This window comes from Carcharodon carcharias, chromosome 13 (assembly GCF_017639515.1).
Source record: "Carcharodon carcharias isolate sCarCar2 chromosome 13, sCarCar2.pri, whole genome shotgun sequence".
NCBI lineage: Eukaryota > Metazoa > Chordata > Chondrichthyes > Lamniformes > Lamnidae > Carcharodon > Carcharodon carcharias.
Window position 1 is genome coordinate 102,264,402 of NC_054479.1, and position 22,566 is coordinate 102,286,967.

Sequence of the window (22,566 nt, forward strand, 5' to 3'; positions counted from 1 at the left end):
AACAGCAAAGCCAATAAAATAATTCTAACAATGGAACACGATTAGCCTTTATGTTGTATTGCAGTGGGTATGATTATGTCTCTTGTTCTTCAGAAGTGACCACGACAACTGGAAAACCAACTACAACCAGTTCCACTCCTGGCTCCACACCAGGTGAGTGATGGCTTCTTTCGATATACAATAGCAATACCAGTGACACGTGCTATCTTAATTTCACAACTTCCAGATAGTGGAAGTCCATTACGTCACACTAGTCAATATTTAGTCCAGAATTTCCAGAGTGAACTGGGTGATAACTGACACGTTCAGATGAAGCTCACAATTACAAATGCTCTATTGTGACAAGTTCTCCTGGAGGAGTTTTTCCCATCGGAAGAATTAAATAATGAATGTTTAAAGAGTTTTAACTGCAAATTTGGACACTTGTTGTCAAATCTGTCTCCTTTAGTTGCTACTTATTCACTCCCACTTTTTCATTACGTTTTTCCACCCTGTTACTAAACTGTAACATTTCCACTTAAAACTTCTCGCAGGCAGAACACTTTTGAATTTTATTGCAATCATTGCCAAATATTGTGAAAAGAATTTACCTTTGCTATGCTCTTGACATTATTAATGTTTTAGAATATTTTCATGAAATAATGCATTTGAAGCATTTACAAATGCTAACTTGCTGCTGTCACATTTATGGTCCCCATTTTTGGTTAGTTCATGAGTGTCTAATATGTTGTCCTACATTTCGCCTTTTCTCTTACCAATTTCCTCAAGATTTGTGCCTTAATATCAGTAATGTATCCCAGTTGTAAAACTCTCAATCCTGTAGGATTTGGAATTGGAATTCGTTGATTTTGAATGTTATTTTCTTGTCAGCAGTGTCAACAACAACACAGGAAACAACTACCACACCTGTGACTGAGAAAACTACTACAGCAGGTAAGTGATGTCTCCTTTCAATATTCACCAGCAAGTCTGTTCACACTGGGATGCTTTTCTCATTTGCAAATTTCAAGAAATCAACGTCCATTCATTCAGTCTTGTACACGCTGCCTTTTTGACGTAAATGGTTGAAAATTTACTAAATCTGAATCATCAGTTATTTTTGTAACCATCACTTTTGTAGCAAGATCAATGTGATAGTTTTATGGTCAAACTACATGAAAACTGTGGTGTTTATGTCATGGTGAAGTGGTTTTCATTACTTTTCTTGTTCCCCAGAAGGGGTCACTACAACAGTGAAACCAACAACAACTGGGTACACGACTGGTTCCACACCGGGTAAGTAAAGCCTCTCTTTTGATGAGCATCAGCAAGAGCAGCAAACAAGTGCAATAAAAAGAAAATGCTGGAAAAGGTCAGCAAGTCTGCCAACACCTGCGCAGTGCTTCCTGTACTTTATGGCTTTGTCTCAGATTTCCAAATCCACAGTATTTTGTTTTTACACTCGTGAAATAAGTAATCTTCTTTCAGCACCACTAGAATTTCATCACTGGTAGATACTGTGACCTTACTTTACAACGGGAAATGGATGGAATTTTTATTCCTTGAAAGAAGATCACTCAGAGTCCGGGGCTGAGGGGAACTCTTGTGTGCATGACTGTTCACACCAGTGCGCTGTTCTCAAATTCGCCTTTTAGGCAATGTCAGTCCATTCAGTCATATGGACCTTATGTGGGTGGAAGTGATTGAATATATGGAGACATCGGAATCCAGATGTACTATTTTACACATCATATTTACAGCAAAGCCAATAAAATAAATCTAACAATGGAACACGATTAGCCTTTATGTTGTATTGCAGTGGGTATGATTATGTCTCTTGTTCTTCAGAAGTGACCACGACAACTGGAAAACCAACTACAACCAGTTCCACTCCTGGCTCCACACCAGGTGAGTGATGGCTTCTTTCAATATACAATAGCAATACCAGTGACACGTGCTATCTTAATTTCACAACTTCCAGATAGTGGAAGTCCATTACGTCACACTAGTCAATATTTAGTCCAGAATTTACAGAGTGATCTGGGTAATAACTGACACGTTCAGATGATGGTCACAATTACAAATTCTCTATTGTGACAAGTTCTCCTGGAGGAGTTTTTCCCATCAGAATGAATAAATAATGAATGTTTAAAGAGTTTTAACTGCAAATTTGGACACTTGTTCTCAAATCTGTCTCCTTTAGTTGCTACTTATTCTCACCCACGTTTTCATTACGATTTTCCACCTTGTTACTAAAGTGTAACATTTCCACTTAAAACTTCTCGCAGGCTGAACACTTTTGAATTTTATTGCAATCATTGCCAAATATTGTGAAAAGAATTTACCTTTGCTATGCTCTTGACATTATTAATGTTTTAGAATATGATCATGAAATAATGCATTTGAAGCATTTACAAATGCTAACTTGTTGCTGTCACATTTATGGTCCCCATTTTTGGTTAGTTCATGAGTGTCTAATATGTTGTCCTACATTTCTCCTTTTCTCTCAGCAATTTCCTCAAGATTTGTGCCTTAATATCAGTAATGTATACCAGTTGTAAAACTCTCAATCCTGTAGGATTTGGAATTGGATTCGTTGATTTTGAATGTTATTTTCTTGTCAGCAGTGTCAACAACAACACAGGAAACAACTACCACACCTGTGACTGAGAAAACTACTACAGCAGGTAAGTGATGTCTCCTTTCAATATTCACCAGCAAGTCTGTTCACACTGGGATGCTTTTCTCATTTGCAAATTTCAAGAAATCAACGTCCATTCATTCAGTCTTGTACACGCTGCCTTTTTGACGTAAATGGTTGAAAATTTACTAAATCTGAATCATCAGTTATTTTTGTAACCATCACTTTTGTAGCAAGATCAATGTGATAGTTTTATGGTCAAACTACATGAAAACTGTGGTGTTTATGTGAAAGTGATTTTCATTACTTTTCTTGTTCCCCAGAAGGGGTCACTACAACAGTGAAACCAACAACAACTGTGTACACGACTGGTTCCACACCGGGTAAGTAAAGCCCCTCTTTTGATGAGCATCAGCAAGAGCAGCAAACAAGTGCAATAAAAAGATAATGCTGGAAAAGTTCAGCAAGTCTGCCAACACCTGCTCAGTATTTCCTGTACTTTATGGCTTTGTCTCAGATTTCCAAAACCACAGTATTTTCTTTTTACTCTCGTGAAATATGTGATCTTCTTCCAGCACACACTAGAATTTCATCACTGGTAGATACTGTGAACTTACTTTACAACGGGAAACGGATGAAATTTTTATTCCTTGAAAGAAGATCGCTCAGAGTCCGGGGCTGAGGGGAACTCTTGTGTGCATGACTGTTCACACCAGTGCGCTGTTCTCAAATTCGCCTTTTAGGCAATGTCAGTCCATTCAGTCATATGGACCGTATGTGGGTGGAAGTGATTGAATATATGGAGACATCGGAATCCTGATGTACTATTTTACACATCATATTTACAGCAAAGCCAATAAAATAAATCGTACAATGGAACACGATTATCCTTTATGTTGTATTGCAGTGGGTATGATTATGTCTCTTGTTCTTCAGAAGTGACCACGACAACAGGAAAACCAACTACAACCAGTTCCACTCCTGGCTCCACACCAGGTGAGTGATGGCTTCTTTCGATATACAATAGCAATACCAGTGACACGTGCTATCTTAATTTCACAACTTCCAGATAGTGGAAGTCCATTACGTCACACTAGTCAATATTTAGTCCAGAATTTCCAGAGTGATCTGGCTAATAACTGACACGTTCAGATGAAGGTCACAGTTACAAATGCTCTATTGTGACAAGTTCTCCTGGAGGAGTTTTTCCCATCAGAATAATTAAATAATGAATGTTTAAAGAGTTTTAACTGCAAATTTGGACACTTGTTGTCAAATCTGTCTCCTTTAGTTGCTACTTATTCTCTCCCACTTTTTCATTACGATTTTCCACCCTGTTACTAAACTGTAACATTTCCACTTAAAACTTCTCGCAGGCTGAACACTTTTGAATTTTATGGCAATCATTGCCAAATATTGTGAAAAGAATTTAGCTTTGCTATGCTCTTGACATTATTTATGTTTTAGAATATTTTCATGAAATAATGCATTTGAAGCATTTACAAATGCTAACTTGCTGCTGTCACATTTATGGTCCCCATTTTTGGTTAGTTCATGAGTGTCTAATATGTTGTCCTACATTACTCCTTTTCTCTTACCAATTTCCTCAAGATTTGTGCCTTAATATCAGTAATGTATCCCAGTTGTAAAACTCTCAATCCTGTAGGATTTGGAATTGGAATTCGTTGATTTTGAATGTTATTTTCTTGTCAGCAGTGTCAACAACAACACAGGAAACAACTACCACACCTGTGACTGAGAAAACTACTACAGCAGGTAAGTGATGTCTCCTTTCAATATTCACCAGCAAGTCTGTTCACACTGGGATGCTTTTCTCATTTGCAAATTTCAAGAAATCAACGTCCATTCATTCAGTCTTGTACACGCTGCCTTTTTGACGTAAATGGTTGAAAATTTACTAAATCTGAATCATCAGTTATTTTTGTAACCATCACTTTTGTAGCAAGATCAATGTGATAGTTTTATGGTCAAACTACATGAAAACTGTGGTGTTTATGTCATGGTGAAGTGGTTTTCATTACTTTTCTTGTTCCCCAGAAGGGGTCACTACAACAGTGAAACCAACAACAACGGGGTACACGACTGGTTCCACACCGGGTAAGTAAAGCCCCTCTTTTGATGAGCATCAGCAAGAGCAGCAAACAAGTGCAATAAAAAGAAAATGCTGGAAAAGGTCAGCAAGTCTGCCAACACCTGCGCAGTGCTTCCTGTACTTTATGGCTTTGTCTCAGATTTCCAAATCCACAGTATTTTGTTTTTACACTCGTGAAGTAAGTAATCTTCTTTCAGCACCACTAGAATTTCATCACTGGTAGATACTGTGACCTTACTTTACAACGGGAAATGGATGGAATTTTTATTCCTTGAAAGAAAATCACTCAGAGTCCGGGGCTGAGGGGAACTCTTGTGTGCATGACTGTTCACACCAGTGCGCTGTTCTCAAATTCGCCTTTTAGGCAATGTCAGTCCATTCAGTCATGTGGACCTTATGTGGGTGGAAGTGATTGAATATATGGAGACTTCGGAATCCAGATGTACTATTTTACACATCATATTAACAGCAAAGCCAATAAAATAATTCTAACAATGGAACACGATTAGCCTTTATGTTGTATTGCAGTGGGTATGATTATGTCTCTTGTTCTTCAGAAGTGACCACGACAACTGGAAAACCAACTACAACCAGTTCCACTCCTGGCTCCACACCAGGTGAGTGATGGCTTCTTTCGATATACAATAGCAATACCAGTGACACGTGCTATCTTAATTTCACAACTTCCAGATAGTGGAAGTCCATTACGTCACACTAGTCAATATTTAGTCCAGAATTTCCAGAGTGAACTGGGTGATAACTGACACGTTCAGATGAAGCTCACAATTACAAATGCTCTATTGTGACAAGTTCTCCTGGAGGAGTTTTTCCCATCGGAAGAATTAAATAATGAATGTTTAAAGAGTTTTAACTGCAAATTTGGACACTTGTTGTCAAATCTGTCTCCTTTAGTTGCTACTTATTCACTCCCACTTTTTCATTACGTTTTTCCACCCTGTTACTAAACTGTAACATTTCCACTTAAAACTTCTCGCAGGCAGAACACTTTTGAATTTTATTGCAATCATTGCCAAATATTGTGAAAAGAATTTACCTTTGCTATGCTCTTGACATTATTAATGTTTTAGAATATTTTCATGAAATAATGCATTTGAAGCATTTACAAATGCTAACTTGCTGCTGTCACATTTATGGTCCCCATTTTTGGTTAGTTCATGAGTGTCTAATATGTTGTCCTACATTTCGCCTTTTCTCTTACCAATTTCCTCAAGATTTGTGCCTTAATATCAGTAATGTATCCCAGTTGTAAAACTCTCAATCCTGTAGGATTTGGAATTGGAATTCGTTGATTTTGAATGTTATTTTCTTGTCAGCAGGGTCAACAACAACACAGGAAACAACTACCACACCTGTGACTGAGAAAACTACTACAGCAGGTAAGTGATGTCTCCTTTCAATATTCACCAGCAAGTCTGTTCACACTGGGATGCTTTTCTCATTTGCAAATTTCAAGAAATCAACGTCCATTCATTCAGTCTTGTACACGCTACCTTTTCGATGTAATTGGTTGAAAATTTACTAAATCTGAATCATCAGTTAGTTTTGTAACCGTCACTTTTGTAGCAAGATCAATGTGATAGTTTTATGGTCAAACTGCATCAAAACTGTGGTGTTTATGTCATGGTGAAGTGGTTTTCATTACATTTCATCTGCCCCAGATGGGTTCACTGCAACAGTGAAACCAACAACAACTGGCTACATGACTGGTTCCACACCGAGTAAGTAAAGCCCCTCTTTTGATGAGCATCAGCAAGAGCAGCAAACAAGTACAATGAAAAGATAATGCTGGAAAAGTTCAGCAAGTCTGCCAACACCTGCTCAGTATTTCCTGTACTTTATGGCTTTGTCTCAGATTTCCAAATCCACAGTATTTTGTTTTTACACTCGTGAAATATGTGATCTTCTTCCAGCACACACTAGAATTTCATCACTGGTAGATACTGTGAACTTACTTTACAACGGGAAACGGATGAAATTTTTATTCCTTGAAAGAAGATCGCTCAGAGTCCGGGGCTGAGGGGAACTCTTGTGTGCATGACTGTTCACACCAGTGCGCTGTTCTCAAACTCGCCTTTTAGGCAATGTCAGTCCATTCAGTCATGTGGACCGTATGTGGGTGGAAGTGATTGAATATATGGAGACATCGGAATCCAGATGTACTATTTTACACATCATATTTACAGCAAAGCCAATAAAATAAATCGTACAATTGAACACGATTATCCTTTATGTTGTATTGCAGTGGGTATGATTATGTCTCTTGTTCTTCAGAAGTGACCACGACAACAGGAAAACCAACTACAACCAGGTCCACTCCTGGCTCCGCACCAGGTGAGTGACGGCTTCTTTCGAGAAACAATAGCAATACCAGTGACACGTGCTGTCTTAATTTCACAACTTCCAGATAGTGGAAGTCCATTACGTCACACTAGTCAATATTTAGTCCAGAATTTCCAGAGTGAACTGGGTGATAACTGACACGTTCAGATGAAGCTCACAATTACAAATGCGCTATTGTGACAAGTTCTCCTGGAGGAGTATTTCCCATCGGAAGCATTAAATAATGAATGTTTAAAGAGTTTTAACTGCAAATTTGGACATTTGTTCTCAAATCTGTCTCCCTTAGTTGCTACTTATTCTCACCCACGTTTTCATTACGATTTTCCACCCTGTTACTAAACTGTAACATTTCCACTTTAAACTTCTCGCAGGCTGAACACTTTTGAATTTTATTGCAATCATTGCCAAATATTGTGAAAAGAATTTATCTTTGCTATGCTCTTGACATTATTAATGTTTTAGAATATTTTCATGAAATAATGCATTTGAAGCATTACAAATGCTAACTTGCTGCTGTCACATTTATGGTCCCCATTTTTGGTTAGTTCATGAGTGTCTAATATGTTGTCCTACGTTTCTCCTTTTCTCTCAGCAATTTCCTCAAGATTTGTGCCTTAATATCAGTAATGTATCCCAGTTGTAAAACTCTCAATCCTGTAGGATTTGGAATTGGAATTCGTTGATTTTGAATGTTATTTTCTTGTCAGCAGTGTCAACAACAACACAGGAAACAACTACCACACCTGTGACTGAGAAAACTACTACAGCAGGTAAGTGATGTCTCCTTTCAATATTCACCAGCAAGTCTGTTCACACTGGGATGCTTTTCTCATTTGCAAATTTCAAGAAATCAACGTCCATTCATTCAGTCTTGTACACGCTACCTTTTCGATGTAATTGGTTGAAAATTTACTAAATCTGAATCATCAGTTAGTTTTGTAACTGTCACTTTTGTAGCAAGATCAATGTGATAGTTTTATGGTCAAACTACATGAAAACTGTGGTGTTTATGTCATGGTGAAGTGGTTTTCATTACATTTCATCTGCCCCAGAAGGGTTCACTACAACAGTGAAACCAACAACAACTGGCTACATGACTGGTTCCACACCGAGTAAGTAAAGCCCCTCTTTTGATGAGCATCAGCAAGAGCAGCAAACAAGTACAATAAAAAGATAATGCTGGAAAAGTTCAGCAAGTCTGCCAACACCTGCTCAGTATTTCCTGTACTTTATGGCTTTGTCTCAGATTTCCAAAACCACAGTATTTTCTTTTTACACTCGTGAACTATGTGATCTTCTTCCAGCACACACTAGAATTTCATCACTGGTAGATACTGTGAACTTACTTTACAACGGGAAACGGATGAAATTTTTATTCCTTGAAAGAAGATCGCTCAGAGTCCGGGGCTGAGGGGAACTCTTGTGTGCATGACTGTTCACACCAGTGCGCTGTTCTCAAATTCGCCTTTTAGGCAATGTCAGTCCATTCAGTCATGTGGACCGTATGTGGGTGGAAGTGATTGAATATGTGGAGACATCGGAATCCAGATGTACTATTTTACACATCATATTTACAGCAAAGCCAATAAAATAAATCGTACAATGGAACACGATTATCCTTTATGTTGTATTGCAGTGGGTATGATTATGTCTCTTGTTCTTCAGAAGTGACCACGACAACAGGAAAACCAACTGCAACCAGGTCCACTCCTGGCTCCGCACCAGGTGAGTGATGGCTTCTTTCGATATACAATAGCAATACCAGTGACACGTGCTGTCTTAATTTCACAACTTCCAGATAGTGGAAGTCCATTACGTCACACTAGTCAATATTTAGTCCAGAATTTCCAGAGTGAACTGGGTGATAACTGACACGTTCAGATGAAGCTCACAATTACAAATGCGCTATTGTGACAAGTTCTCCTGGAGGAGTATTTCCCATCGGAAGCATTAAATAATGAATGTTTAAAGAGTTTTAACTGCAAATTTGGACACTTGTTGTCAAATCTGTCTCCTTTAGTTGCTACTTATTCTCTCCCAATTTTTCATTACGATTTTCCACCTTGTTACTAAACTGTAACATTTCCACTTAAAACTTCTCGCAGGCTGAACACTTTTGAATTTTATTGCAATCATTGCCAAATATTGTGAAAAGAATTTACCTTTGCTATGCTCTTGACATTATTAATGTTTTAGAATATTTTCATGAAATAATGCATTTGAAGCATTTACAAATGCTAACTTGCTGCTGTCACATTTATGGTCCCCACTTTTGGTTAGTTCATGAGTGTCTAATATGTTGTCCTACATTTCTCCTTTTCTCTTACCAATTTCCTCAAGATTTGTGCCTTAATATCAGTAATGTATCCCAGTTGTAAAACTCTCAATCCTGTAGGATTTGGAATTGGAATTCGTTGATTTTGAATGTTATTTTCTTGTCAGCAGTGTCAACAACAACACAGGAAACAACTACCACACCTGTGACTGAGAAAACTACTACAGCAGGTAAGTGATGTCTCCTTTCAATATTCACCAGCAAGTCTGTTCACACTGGGATGCTTTTCTCATTTGCAAATTTCAAGAAATCAACGTCCATTCATTCAGTCTTGTACACGCTACCTTTTCGATGTAATTGGTTGAAAATTTACTAAATCTGAATCATCAGTTAGTTTTGTAACCGTCACTTTTGTAGCAAGATCAATGTGATAGTTTTATGGTCAAACTACATGAAAACTGTGGTGTTTATGTCATGGTGAAGTGGTTTTCATTACATTTCATCTGCCCCAGAAGGGTTCACTACAACAGTGAAACCAACAACAACTGGCTACATGACTGGTTCCACACCGAGTAAGTAAAGCCCCTCTTTTGATTAGCATCAGCAAGAGCAGCAAACAAGTGCAATAAAAAGATAATGCTGGAAAAGTTCAGCAAGTCTGCCAACACCTGCTCAGTATTTCCTGTACTTTATGGCTTTGTCTCAGATTTCCAAAACCACAGTATTTTCTTTTTACACTCGTGAAATATGTGATCTTCTTCAGCACACACTAGAATTTCATCACTGGTAGATACTGTGAACTTACTTTACAACGGGAAACGGATGAAATTTTTATTCCTTGAAAGAAGATCGCTCAGAGTCCGGGGCTGAGGGGAACTCTTGTGTGCATGACTGTTCACACCAGTGCGCTGTTCTCAAATTCGCCTTTTAGGCAATGTCAGTCCATTCAGTCATGTGGACCGTATGTGGGTGGAAGTGATTGAATATATGGAGACATCGGAATCCAGATGTACTATTTTACACATCATATTTACAGCAAAGCCAATAAAATAAATCGTACAATGGAACACGATTATCCTTTATGTTGTATTGCAGTGGGTATGATTATGTCTCTTGTTCTTCAGAAGTGACCACGACAACAGGAAAACCAACTACAACCAGGTCCACTCCTGGCTCCGCACCAGGTGAGTGACGGCTTCTTTCGAGAAACAATAGCAATACCAGTGACACGTGCTGTCTTAATTTCACAACTTCCAGATAGTGGAAGTCCATTACGTCACACTAGTCAATATTTAGTCCAGAATTTCCAGAGTGAACTGGGTGATAACTGACACGTTCAGATGAAGCTCACAATTACAAATGCGCTATTGTGACAAGTTCTCCTGGAGGAGTATTTCCCATCGGAAGCATTAAATAATGAATGTTTAAAGAGTTTTAACTGCAAATTTGGACACTTGTTGTCAAATCTGTCTCCTTTAGTTGCTACTTATTCTCTCCCACTTTTTCATTACGATTTTCCACCCTGTTACTAAACTGTAACATTTCCACTTAAAACTTCTCGCAGGCTGAACACTTTTGAATTTTATTGCAATCATTGCCAAATATTGTGAAAAGAATTTACCTTTGCTATGCTCTTGACATTATTAATGTTTTAGAATATTTTCATGAAATAATGCATTTGAAGCATTTACAAATGCTAACTTGCTGCTGTCACATTTATGGTCCCCATTTTTGGTTAGTTCATGAGTGTCTAATATGTTGTCCTACATTTCTCCTTTTCTCTTACCAATTTCCTCAAGATTTGTGCCTTAATATCAGTAATGTATCCCAGTTGTAAAACTCTCAATCCTGTAGGATTTGGAATTGGAATTCGTTGATTTTGAATGTTATTTTCTTGTCAGCAGTGTCAACAACAACACAGGAAACAACTACCACACCTGTGACTGAGAAAACTACTACAGCAGGTAAGTGATGTCTCCTTTCAATATTCACCAGCAAGTCTGTTCACACTGGGATGCTTTTCTCATTTGCAAATTTCAAGAAATCAACGTCCATTCATTCAGTCTTGTACACGCTACCTTTTCGATGTAATTGGTTGAAAATTTACTAAATCTGAATCATCAGTTAGTTTTGTAACCGTCACTTTTGTAGCAAGATCAATGTGATAGTTTTATGGTCAAACTACATGAAAACTGTGGTGTTTATGTCATGGTGAAGTGGTTTTCATTACATTTCATCTGCCCCAGAAGGGTTCACTACAACAGTGAAACCAACAACAACTGGCTACATGACTGGTTCCACACCGAGTAAGTAAAGCCCCTCTTTTGATGAGCATCAGCAAGAGCAGCAAACAAGTGCAATGAAAAGATAATGCTGGAAAAGTTCAGCAAGTCTGCCAACACCTGCTCAGTATTTGCTGTACTTTATGGCTTTGTCTCAGATTTCCAAAACCACAGTATTTTGTTTTTACACTCGTGAAATATGTGATCTTCTTTCAGCACACACTAGAATTTCATCACTGGTAGATACTGTGAACTTACTTTAGAACGGGAAACGGATGAAATTTTTATTCCTTGAAAGAAGATCGCTCAGAGTCCGGGGCTGAGGGGAACTCTTGTGTGCATGACTGTTCACACCAGTGCGCTGTTCTCAAATTCGCCTTTAAGGCAATGTCAGTCCATTCTGTCATGTGGACCGTATGTGGGAGGAAGTGATTGAATATATGGAGACATCGGAATCCAGATGTACTATTTTACACATCATATTTACAGCAAAGCCAATAAAATAAATCGTACAATGGAACACGATTATCCTTTATGTTGTATTGCGGTGGGTATGATTATGTCTCTTGTTCTTCAGAAGTGACTCCGACAACAGGAAAACCAACTACAACCAGGTCCACTCCTGGCTCCACACCAGGTGAGTGATGGCTTCTTTCGATATACAATAGCAATACCAGTGACATGTGCTATCTTATTTTCACAACTTCCAGATAGTGGAAGTCCATTACGTCACACTAGTCAATATTTAGTCCAGAATTTCCAGAGTGAACTGGGTAATAACTGACACGTTCAGATGAAGCTCACAATTACAAATGCTCTATTGTGACAAGTTCTCCTGGAGGAGTATTTCCCATCGGAAGCATTAAATAATGAATGTTTAAAGAGTTTTAACTGCAAATTTGGACACTTGTTGTCAAATCTGTCTCCTTTAGTTGCTACTTATTCTCTCCCACTTTTTCATTACGATTTTCCACCCTGTTACTAAACTGTAACATTTCCACTTAAAACTTCTCGCAGGCTGAACACTTTTGAATTTTATTGCAATCATTGCCAAATATTGTGAAAAGAATTTACCTTTGCTATGTTCTTGACATTATTAATGTTTTAGAATATTTTCATGAAATAATGCATTTGAAGCATTTACAAATGCTAACTTGCTGCTGTCACATTTATGGTCCCCATTTTTGGTTAGTTCATGAGTGTCTAATATGTTGTCCTACATTTCTCCTTTTCTCTTACCAATTTCCTCAAGATTTGTGCCTTAATATCAGTAATGTATCCCAGTTGTAAAACTCTCAATCCTGTAGGATTTGGAATTGGAATTTGAATGTTATTTTCTTGTCAGCAGTGTCAACAACAACACAGGAAACAACTACCACACCTGTGACTGAGAAAACTACTACAGCAGGTAAGTGATGTCTCCTTTCAATATTCACCAGCAAGTCTGTTCACACTGGGATGCTTTTCTCATTTGCAAATTTCAAGAAATCAACGTCCATTCATTCAGTCTTGTACACGCTACCTTTTCGATGTAAATGCTTGAAAATTTACTAAATCTGAATCATCAGTTAGTTTTGTAACCATCACATTTGTAGCAAGATCAATGTGATAGTTTTATGGTCAAACTACATGAAAACTGTGGTGTTTATGTCATGGTGAAGTGGTTTTCATTACATTTCACCTGCCCCAGAAGGGTTCACTACAACAGTGAAACCAACAACAACTGGCTACATGACTGGTTCCACACCGAGTAAGTAAAGCCCCTCTTTTGATGAGCATCAGCAAGAGCAGCAAACAAGTGCAATGAAAAGATAATGCTGGAAAAGTTCAGCAAGTCTGCCAACACCTGCTCAGTATTTGCTGTACTTTATGGCTTTGTCTCAGATTTCCAAAACCACAGTATTTTCTTTTTACACTCGTGAAATATGTGATCTTCTTCAGCACACACTAGAATTTCATCACTGGTAGATACTGTGAACTTACTTTACAACGGGAAACGGATGAAATTTTTATTCCTTGAAAGAAGATCGCTCAGAGTCCGGGGCTGAGGGGAACTCTTGTGTGCATGACTGTTCACACCAGTGCGCTGTTCTCAAATTCGCCTTTAAGGCAATGTCAGTCCATTCAGTCATGTGGACCGTATGTGGGTGGAAGTGATTGAATATATGGAGACTTCGGAATCCAGATGTACTATTTTACACATCATATTTACAGCAAAGCCAATAAAATAAATCGTACAATGGAACACGATTATCCTTTATGTTGTATTGCGGTGGGTATGATTATGTCTCTTGTTCTTCAGAAGTGACTACGACAACAGGAAAACCAACTACAACCAGGTCCACTCCTGGCTCCACACCAGGTGAGTGATGGCTTCTTTCGATATACAATAGCAATACCAGTGACACGTGCTATCTTAATTTCACAACTTCCAGATAGTGGAAGTCCATTACGTCACACTAGTCAATATTTAGTCCAGAATTTCCAGAGTGAACTGGGTAATAACTGACACGTTCAGATGAAGCTCACAATTACAAATGCTCTATTGTGACAAGTTCTCCTGGAGGAGTATTTCCCATCGGAAGCATTAAATAATGAATGTTTAAAGAGTTTTAACTGCAAATTTGGACACTTGTTGTCAAATCTGTCTCCTTTAGTTGCTACTTATTCTCTCCCACTTTTTCATTACGATTTTCCACCCTGTTACTAAACTGTAACATTTCCACTTAAACTTCTCGCAGGCTGAACACTTTTGAATTTTATTGCAATCATTGCCAAATATTGTGAAAAGAATTTACCTTTGCTATGCTCTTGACATTATTAATGTTTTAGAATATTTTCATGAAATAATTCATTTGAAGCATTTACAAATGCTAACTTGCTGCTGTCACATTTATGGTCCCCATTTTTGGTTAGTTCATGAGTGTCTAATATGTTGTCCTACATTTCTCCTTTTCTCTTACCAATTTCCTCAAGATTTGTGCCTTAATATCAGTAATGTATCCCAGTTGTAAAACTCTCAATCCTGTAGGATTTGGAATTGGAATTCGTTGATTTTGAATGTTATTTTCTTGTCAGCAGTGTCAACAACAACACAGGAAACAACTACCACACCTGTGACTGAGAAAACTACTACAGCAGGTAAGTGATGTCTCCTTTCAATATTCACCAGCAAGTCTGTTCACACTGGGATGCTTTTCTCATTTGCAAATTTCAAGAAATCAACGTCCATTCATTCAGTCTTGTACACGCTACCTTTTCGATGTAATTGCTTGAAAATTTACTAAATCTGAATCATCAGTTAGTTTTGTAACCGTCACTTTTGTAGCAAGATCAATGTGATAGTTTTATGGTCAAACTACATGAAAACTGTGGTGTTTATGTCATGGTGAAGTGGTTTTCATTACTTTTCTTGTTCCCCAGAAGGGTTCACTACAACAGTGAAACCAACAACAACTGGCTACATGACTGGTTCCACACCGAGTAAGTAAAGCTCCTCTTTTGATGAGCATCAGCAAGAGCAGCAAACAAGTGCAATGAAACGATAATGCTGGAAAAGTTCAGCAAGTCTGCCAACACCTGCTCAGTATTTCCTGTACTTTATGGCTTTGTCTCAGATTTCCAAATCCACAGTATTTTGTTTTTACACTCGTGAAATAAGTGATCTTCTTTAAGCACACACTAGAATTTCATTACTGGTAGATACTGTGACCTTACTTTACAACGGGAAATGGATGAAATTTTTATTCCTTGAAAGAAGATCGCTCAGAGTCCGGGGCTGAGGGGAACTCTTGTGTGCATGACTGTTCACACCAGTGCGCTGTTCTCAAATTCGCCTTTAAGGCAATGTCAGTCCATTCTGTCATGTGGACCTTATGTGGGTGAAGTGATTGAATATATGGAGACATCGGAATACAGATGTACTATTTTACACATCATATTTACAGCAAAGCCAATAACATAAATCTTACAATGGAACACGATTAGCCTTTATGTTGTATTGCAGTGGGTATGATTATGTCTCTTGTTCTTCAGAAGTGACCACGACAACAGGAAAACCAACTACAACCAGGTCCACTCCTGGCTCCACACCAGGTGAGTGATGGCTTCTTTCGATATACAATAGCAATACCAGTGACACGTGCTATCTTAATTTCACAACTTCCAGATAGTGGAAGTCCATTACGTCACACTAGTCAATATTTAGTCCAGAATTTACAGAGTGATCTGGGTAATAACTGACACGTTCAGATGAAGCTCACAATTACAAATGCTCTATTGTGACAAGTTCTCCTGGAGGAGTTTTTCCCATCGGAAGAATTAAATAATGAATGTTTAAAGAGTTTTAACTGCAAATTTGTACACTTGTTCTCAAATCTGTCTCCGTTAGTTGCTACTTATTCTCACCCACGTTTTCATTACGATTTTCCACCCTGTTACTAAACTGTAATATTTCCACTTTAAACTTCTCGCAGGCTGAACACTTTTGAATTTTATTGCAATCATTGCCAAATATTGTGAAAAGAATTTACCTTTGCTATGCTCTTGACATTATTAATGTTTTAGAATATTTTCATGAAATAATGCATTTGAAGCATTTACAAATGCTAACTTGCTGCTGTCACATTTATGGTCCCCATTTTTGGTTAGTTCATGAGTGTCTAATATGTTGTCCTACATTTCTCCTTTTCTCTTACCAATTTCCTCAAGATTTGTGCCTTAATATCAGTAATGTATCCCAGTTGTAAAACTCTCAATCCTGTAGGATTTGGAATTGGAATTCGTTGATTTTGAATGTTATTTTCTTGTCAGCAGTGTCAACAACAACACAGGAAACAACTACCACACCTGTGACTGAGAAAACTACTACAGCAGGTAAGTGATGTCTCCTTTCAATATTCACCAGCAAGTCTGTTCACACTGGGATGCTTTTCTCATTTGCAAATTTCAAGAAATCAACGTCCATTCATTCAGTCTTGTACACGTTACCTTTTCGATGTAAATGCTTGAAAATTTACTAAATCTGAATCATCAGTTAGTTTTGTAACCATCACATTTGTAGCAAGATCAATGTGATAGTTTTATGGTCAAACTACATGAAAACTGTGGTGTTTATGTCATGGTGAAGTGGTTTTCATTACATTTCATCTGCCCCAGAAGGGTTCACTACAACAGTGAAACCAACAACAACTGGCTACATGACTGGTTCCACACCGAGTAAGTAAAGCCCCTCTTTTGATGAGCATCAGCAAGAGCAGCAAACAAGTGCAATGAAAAGATAATGCTGGAAAAGTTCAGCAAGTCTGCCAACACCTGCTCAGTATTTGCTGTACTTTATGGCTTTGTCTCAGATTTCCAAAACCACAGTATTTTCTTTTTACACTCGTGAAATATGTGATCTTCTTCCAGCACACACTAGAATTTCATCACTGGTAGATACTGTGAACTTACTTTACAACGGGAAACGGATGAAATTTTTATTCCTTGAAAGAAGATCGCTCAGAGTCCGGGGCTGAGGGGAACTCTTGTGTGCATGACTGTTCACACCAGTGCGCTGTTCTCAAATTCGCCTTTAAGGCAATGTCAGTCCATTCAGTCATGTGGACCGTATGTGGGTGGAAGTGATTGAATATATGGAGACTTCCGAATCCAGATGTACTATTTTACACATCATATTTACAGCAAAGCCAATAAAATAAATCGTACAATGGAACACGATTATCCTTTATGTTGTATTGCGGTGGGTATGATTATGTCTCTTGTTCTTCAGAAGTGACTACGACAACAGGAAAACCAACTACAACCAGGTCCACTCCTGGCTCCACACCAGGTGAGTGATGGCTTCTTTCGATATACAATAGCAATACCAGTGACACGTGCTATCTTAATTTCACAACTTCCAGATAGTGGAAGTCCATTACGTCACACTAGTCAATATTTAGTCCAGAATTTCCAGAGTGAACTGGGTAATAACTGACACGTTCAGATGAAGCTCACAATTACAAATGCTCTATTGTGACAAGTTCTCCTGGAGGAGTATTTCCCATCAGAAGCATTAAATAATGAATGTTTAAAGAGTTTTAACTGCAAATTTGGACACTTGTTGTCAAATCTGTCTCCTTTAGTTGCTACTTATTCTCTCCCACTTTTTCATTACGATTTTCCACCCTGTTACTAAACTGTAACATTTCCACTTAAAACTTCTCGCAGGCTGAACACTTTTGAATTTTATTGCAATCATTGCCAAATATTGTGAAAAGAATTTACCTTTGCTATGCTCTTGACATTATTAATGTTTTAGAATATTTTCATGAAATAATTCATTTGAAGCATTTACAAATGCTAACTTGCTGCTGTCACATTTATGGTCCCCATTTTTGGTTAGTTCATGAGTGTCTAATATGTTGTCCTACATTTCTCCTTTTCTCTTACCAATTTCCTCAAGATTTGTGCCTTAATATCAGTAATGTATCCCAGTTGTAAAACTCTCAATCCTGTAGGATTTGGAATTGGAATTCGTTGATTTTGAATGTTATTTTCTTGTCAGCAGTGTCAACAACAACACAGGAAACAACTACCACACCTGTGACTGAGAAAACTACTACAGCAGGTAAGTGATGTCTCCTTTCAATATTCACCAGCAAGTCTGTTCACACTGGGATGCTTTTCTCATTTGCAAATTTCAAGAAATCAACGTCCATTCATTCAGTCTTGTACACGCTACCTTTTCGATGTAATTGGTTGAAAATTTACTAAATCTGAATCATCAGTTAGTTTTGTAACCGTCACTTTTGTAGCAAGATCAATGTGATAGTTTTATGGTCAAACTACATGAAAACTGTGGTGTTTATGTCATGGTGAAGTGGTTTTCATTACATTTCATCTGCCCCAGAAGGGTTCACTACAACAGTGGAACCAACAACAACTAGCTACATGACTGGTTCCACACCGAGTAAGTAAAGCCCCTCTTTTGATGAGCATCAGCAAGAGCAGCAAACAAGTACAATGAAAAGATAATGCTGGAAAAGCTCTGCAAGTCTGCCAACACCTGCTCAGTATTTCCTGTACTTTATGGCTTTGTCTCAGATTTCCAAATCCACAGTATTTTGTTTTTACACTCGTGAAATAAGTGATCTTCTTTCAGCACACACTAGAATTTCATCACTGGTAGATACTGTGACCTTACTTTACAACGGGAAATGGATGAAATTTTTATTCCTTGAAAGAAGATCGCTCAGAGTCCGGGGCTGAGGGGAACTCTTGTGTGCATGACTGTTCACACCATTGCGCTTTTCTCAAATTCGCCTTTTAGGCAATGTCAGTCCATTCTGTCATGTGGACCTTATGTGGGTGAAAGTGATTGAATATATGGAGACATCGGAATCCAGATGTACTATTTTACACATCATATTTACAGCAAAGCCAATAACATAAATCTTACAATGGAACACGATTAGCCTTTATGTTGTATTGCAGTGGGTATGATTATGTCTCTTGTTCTTCAGAAGTGACCACGACAACAGGAAAACCAACTACAACCAGGTCCACTCCTGGCTCCACACCAGGTGAGTGATGGCTTCTTTCGATATACAATAGCAATACCAGTGACACGTGCTATCTTAATTTCACAACTTCCAGATAGTGGAAGTCCATTACGTCACACTAGTCAATATTTAGTCCAGAATTTACAGAGTGATCTGGGTAATAACTGACACGTTCAGATGAAGCTCACAATTACAAATGCTCTATTGTGACAAGTTCTCCTGGAGGAGTTTTTCCCATCGGAAGAATTAAATAATGAATGTTTAACTTGTTTTAACTGCAAATTTGGACACTTGTTCTCAAATCTGTCTCCTTTAGTTGCTACTTATTCTCACCCACGTTTTCATTACGATTTTCCACCTTGTTACTAAACTGTAACATTTCCACTTTAAACTTCTCGCAGGCTGAACACTTTTGAATTTTATTGCAATCATTGCCAAATATTGTGAAAAGAATTTACCTTTGCTATGCTCTTGACATTATTAATGTTTTAGAATATTTTCATGAAATAATTCATTTGAAGCATTTACAAATGCTAACTTGCTGCTGTCACATTTATGGTCCCCATTTTTGGTTAGTTCATGAGTGTCTAATATGTTGTCCTACATTTCTCCTTTTCTCTTACCAATTTCCTCAAGATTTGTGCCTTAATATCAGTAATGTATCCCAGTTGTAAAACTCTCAATCCTGTAGGATTTGGAATTGGAATTCGTTGATTTTGAATGTTATTTTCTTGTCAGCAGTGTCAACAACAACACAGGAAACAACTACCACACCTGTGACTGAGAAAACTACTACAGCAGGTAAGTGATGTCTCCTTTCAATATTCACCAGCAAGTCTGTTCACACTGGGATGCTTTTCTCATTTGCAAATTTCAAGAAATCAACGTCCATTCATTCAGTCTTGTACACGCTACCTTTTCGATGTTATTGGTTGAAAATTTACTAAATCTGAATCATCAGTTAGTTTTGTAACCGTCACTTTTGTAGCAAGATCAATGTGATAGTTTTATGGTCAAACTACATGAAAACTGTGGTGTTTATGTCATGGTGAAGTGGTTTTCATTACATTTCATCTGCCCCAGAAGGGTTCACTACAACAGTGAAACCAACAACAACTAGCTACATCACTGGTTCCACACCGAGTAAGTAAAGCCCCTCTTTTGATGAGCATCAGCAAGAGCAGCAAACAAGTGCAATGAAAAGATAATGCTGGAAAAGTTCAGCAAGTCTGCCAACACCTGCTCAGTATTTGCTGTACTTTATGGCTTTGTCTCAGATTTCCAAAACCACAGTATTTTATTTTTACACTCGTGAAATATGTGATCTTCTTCCAGCACACACTAGAATTTCATCACTGGTAGATACTGTGAACTTACTTTACAACGGGAAACGGATGAAATTTTTATTCCTTGAAAGAAGATCGCTCAGAGTCCGGGGCTGAGGGCAACTCTTGTGTGCATGACTGTTCACACCAGTGCGCTGTTCTCAAATTCGCCTTTAAGGCAATGTCAGTCCATTCAGTCATGTGGACCGTATGTGGGTGGAAGTGATTGAATATATGGAGACATCGGAATCCAGATGTACTATTTTACACATCATATTTACAGCAAAGCCAATAAAATAAATCGTACAATGGAACACGATTATCCTTTATGTTGTATTGCGGTGGGTATGATTATGTCTCTTGTTCTGCAGAAGTGACTACGACAACAGGAAAACCAACTACAACCAGGTCCACTCCTGGCTCCACACCAGGTGAGTGATGGCTTCTTTCGATATACAATAGCAATACCAGTGACACGTGCTATCTTAATTTCACAACTTCCAGATAGTGGAAGTCCATTACGTCACACTAGTCAATATTTAGTCCAGAATTTCCAGAGTGAACTGGGTAATAACTGACACGTTCAGATGAAGCTCACAATTACAAATGCTCTATTGTGACAAGTTCTCCTGGAGGAGTTTTTCCCATCGGAAGCATTAAATAATGAATGTTTAAAGAGTTTTAACTGCAAATTTGGACACTTGTTGTCAAATCTGTCTCCTTTAGTTGCTACTTATTCTCTCCCACTTTTTCATTACGATTTTCCACCCTGTTACTAAACTGTAACATTTCCACTTAAAACTTCTCGCAGGCTGAACACTTTTGAATTTTATTGCAATCATTGCCAAATATTGTGAAAAGAATTTACCTTTGCTATGCTCTTGACATTATTAATGTTTTAGAATATTTTCATGAAATAATGCATTTGAAGCATTTACAAATGCTAACTTGCTGCTGTCACATTTATGGTCCCCATTTTTGGTTAGTTCATGAGTGTCTAATATGTTGTCCTACATTTCTCCTTTTCTCTTACCAATTTCCTCAAGATTTGTGCCTTAATATCAGTAATGTATCCCAGTTGTAAAACTCTCAATCCTGTAGGATTTGGAATTGGAATTCGTTGATTTTGAATGTTATTTTCTTGTCAGCAGTGTCAACAACAACACAGGAAACAACTACCACACCTGTGACTGAGAAAACTACTACAGCAGGTAAGTGATGTCTCCTTTCAATATTCACCAGCAAGTCTGTTCACACTGGGATGCTTTTCTCAATTGCAAATTTCAAGAAATCAACGTCCATTCATTCTGTCTTGCACACGCTACCATTTCGATGTAATTGGTTGAAAATTTACTAAATCTGAATCATCAGTTAGTTTTGTAACCGTCACTTTTGTAGCAAGATCACTGTGATAGTTTTATGGTCAAACTACATGAAAACTGTGGTGTTTATGTCATGGTGAAGTGGTTTTCATTACATTTCATCTGCCCCAGAAGGGTTCACTACAACAGTGGAACCAACAACAACTGGCTACATGACTGGTTCCACACCGAATAAGTAAAGCCCCTCTTTTGATGAGCATCAGCAAGAGCAGCAAACAAGTACAATGAAAAGATAATGCTGGAAAAGCTCTGCAAGTCTGCCAACACCTGCTCAGTATTTCCTGTACTTTATGGCTTTGTCTCAGATTTCCAAATCCACAGTATTTTGTTTTTACACTCGTGAAATAAGTGATCTTCTTTCAGCACACACTAGAATTTCATCACTGGTAGATACTGTGACCTTACTTTACAACGGGAAATGGATGAAATTTTTATTCCTTGAAAGAAGATCGCTCAGAGTCCGGGACTGAGGGGAACTCTTGTGTGCATGACTGTTCACACCATTGCGCTGTTCTCAAATTCGCCTTTTAGGCAATGTCAGTCCATTCTGTCATGTGGACCTTATGTGGGTGAAAGTGATTGAATATATGGAGACATCGGAATCCAGATGTACTATTTTACACATCATATTTACAGCAAAGCCAATAACATAAATCTTACAATG

General features: G+C 38.0%; 1 protein-coding gene across 1 annotated transcript in view; it reads left to right on the top strand.

The window, feature by feature from the left end:
* LOC121286122 (mucin-2-like) overlaps positions 1-22,566 on the top strand; it is a 113,941-nt gene that overhangs the window by 59,324 nt on the left and 32,051 nt on the right. Inside the window, exons 76-106 of the mRNA XM_041203110.1 lie at positions 94-153; positions 871-933; positions 1,216-1,275; positions 1,828-1,887; positions 2,604-2,666; positions 2,944-3,003; positions 3,557-3,616; positions 4,334-4,396; positions 4,679-4,738; positions 5,291-5,350; positions 6,071-6,130; positions 7,026-7,085; positions 7,805-7,864; positions 8,760-8,819; positions 9,537-9,599; positions 9,882-9,941; positions 10,494-10,553; positions 11,271-11,333; positions 12,229-12,288; positions 13,000-13,059; positions 13,954-14,013; positions 14,730-14,792; positions 15,075-15,134; positions 15,687-15,746; positions 16,464-16,526; positions 17,422-17,481; positions 18,199-18,261; positions 19,157-19,216; positions 19,934-19,996; positions 20,892-20,951; positions 21,669-21,731. Coding sequence (XP_041059044.1) covers positions 94-153; positions 871-933; positions 1,216-1,275; positions 1,828-1,887; positions 2,604-2,666; positions 2,944-3,003; positions 3,557-3,616; positions 4,334-4,396; positions 4,679-4,738; positions 5,291-5,350; positions 6,071-6,130; positions 7,026-7,085; positions 7,805-7,864; positions 8,760-8,819; positions 9,537-9,599; positions 9,882-9,941; positions 10,494-10,553; positions 11,271-11,333; positions 12,229-12,288; positions 13,000-13,059; positions 13,954-14,013; positions 14,730-14,792; positions 15,075-15,134; positions 15,687-15,746; positions 16,464-16,526; positions 17,422-17,481; positions 18,199-18,261; positions 19,157-19,216; positions 19,934-19,996; positions 20,892-20,951; positions 21,669-21,731 — 1,890 coding nt within the window. The remainder of the gene's footprint in view (positions 1-93; positions 154-870; positions 934-1,215; positions 1,276-1,827; positions 1,888-2,603; positions 2,667-2,943; positions 3,004-3,556; positions 3,617-4,333; positions 4,397-4,678; positions 4,739-5,290; positions 5,351-6,070; positions 6,131-7,025; positions 7,086-7,804; positions 7,865-8,759; positions 8,820-9,536; positions 9,600-9,881; positions 9,942-10,493; positions 10,554-11,270; positions 11,334-12,228; positions 12,289-12,999; positions 13,060-13,953; positions 14,014-14,729; positions 14,793-15,074; positions 15,135-15,686; positions 15,747-16,463; positions 16,527-17,421; positions 17,482-18,198; positions 18,262-19,156; positions 19,217-19,933; positions 19,997-20,891; positions 20,952-21,668; positions 21,732-22,566) is intronic.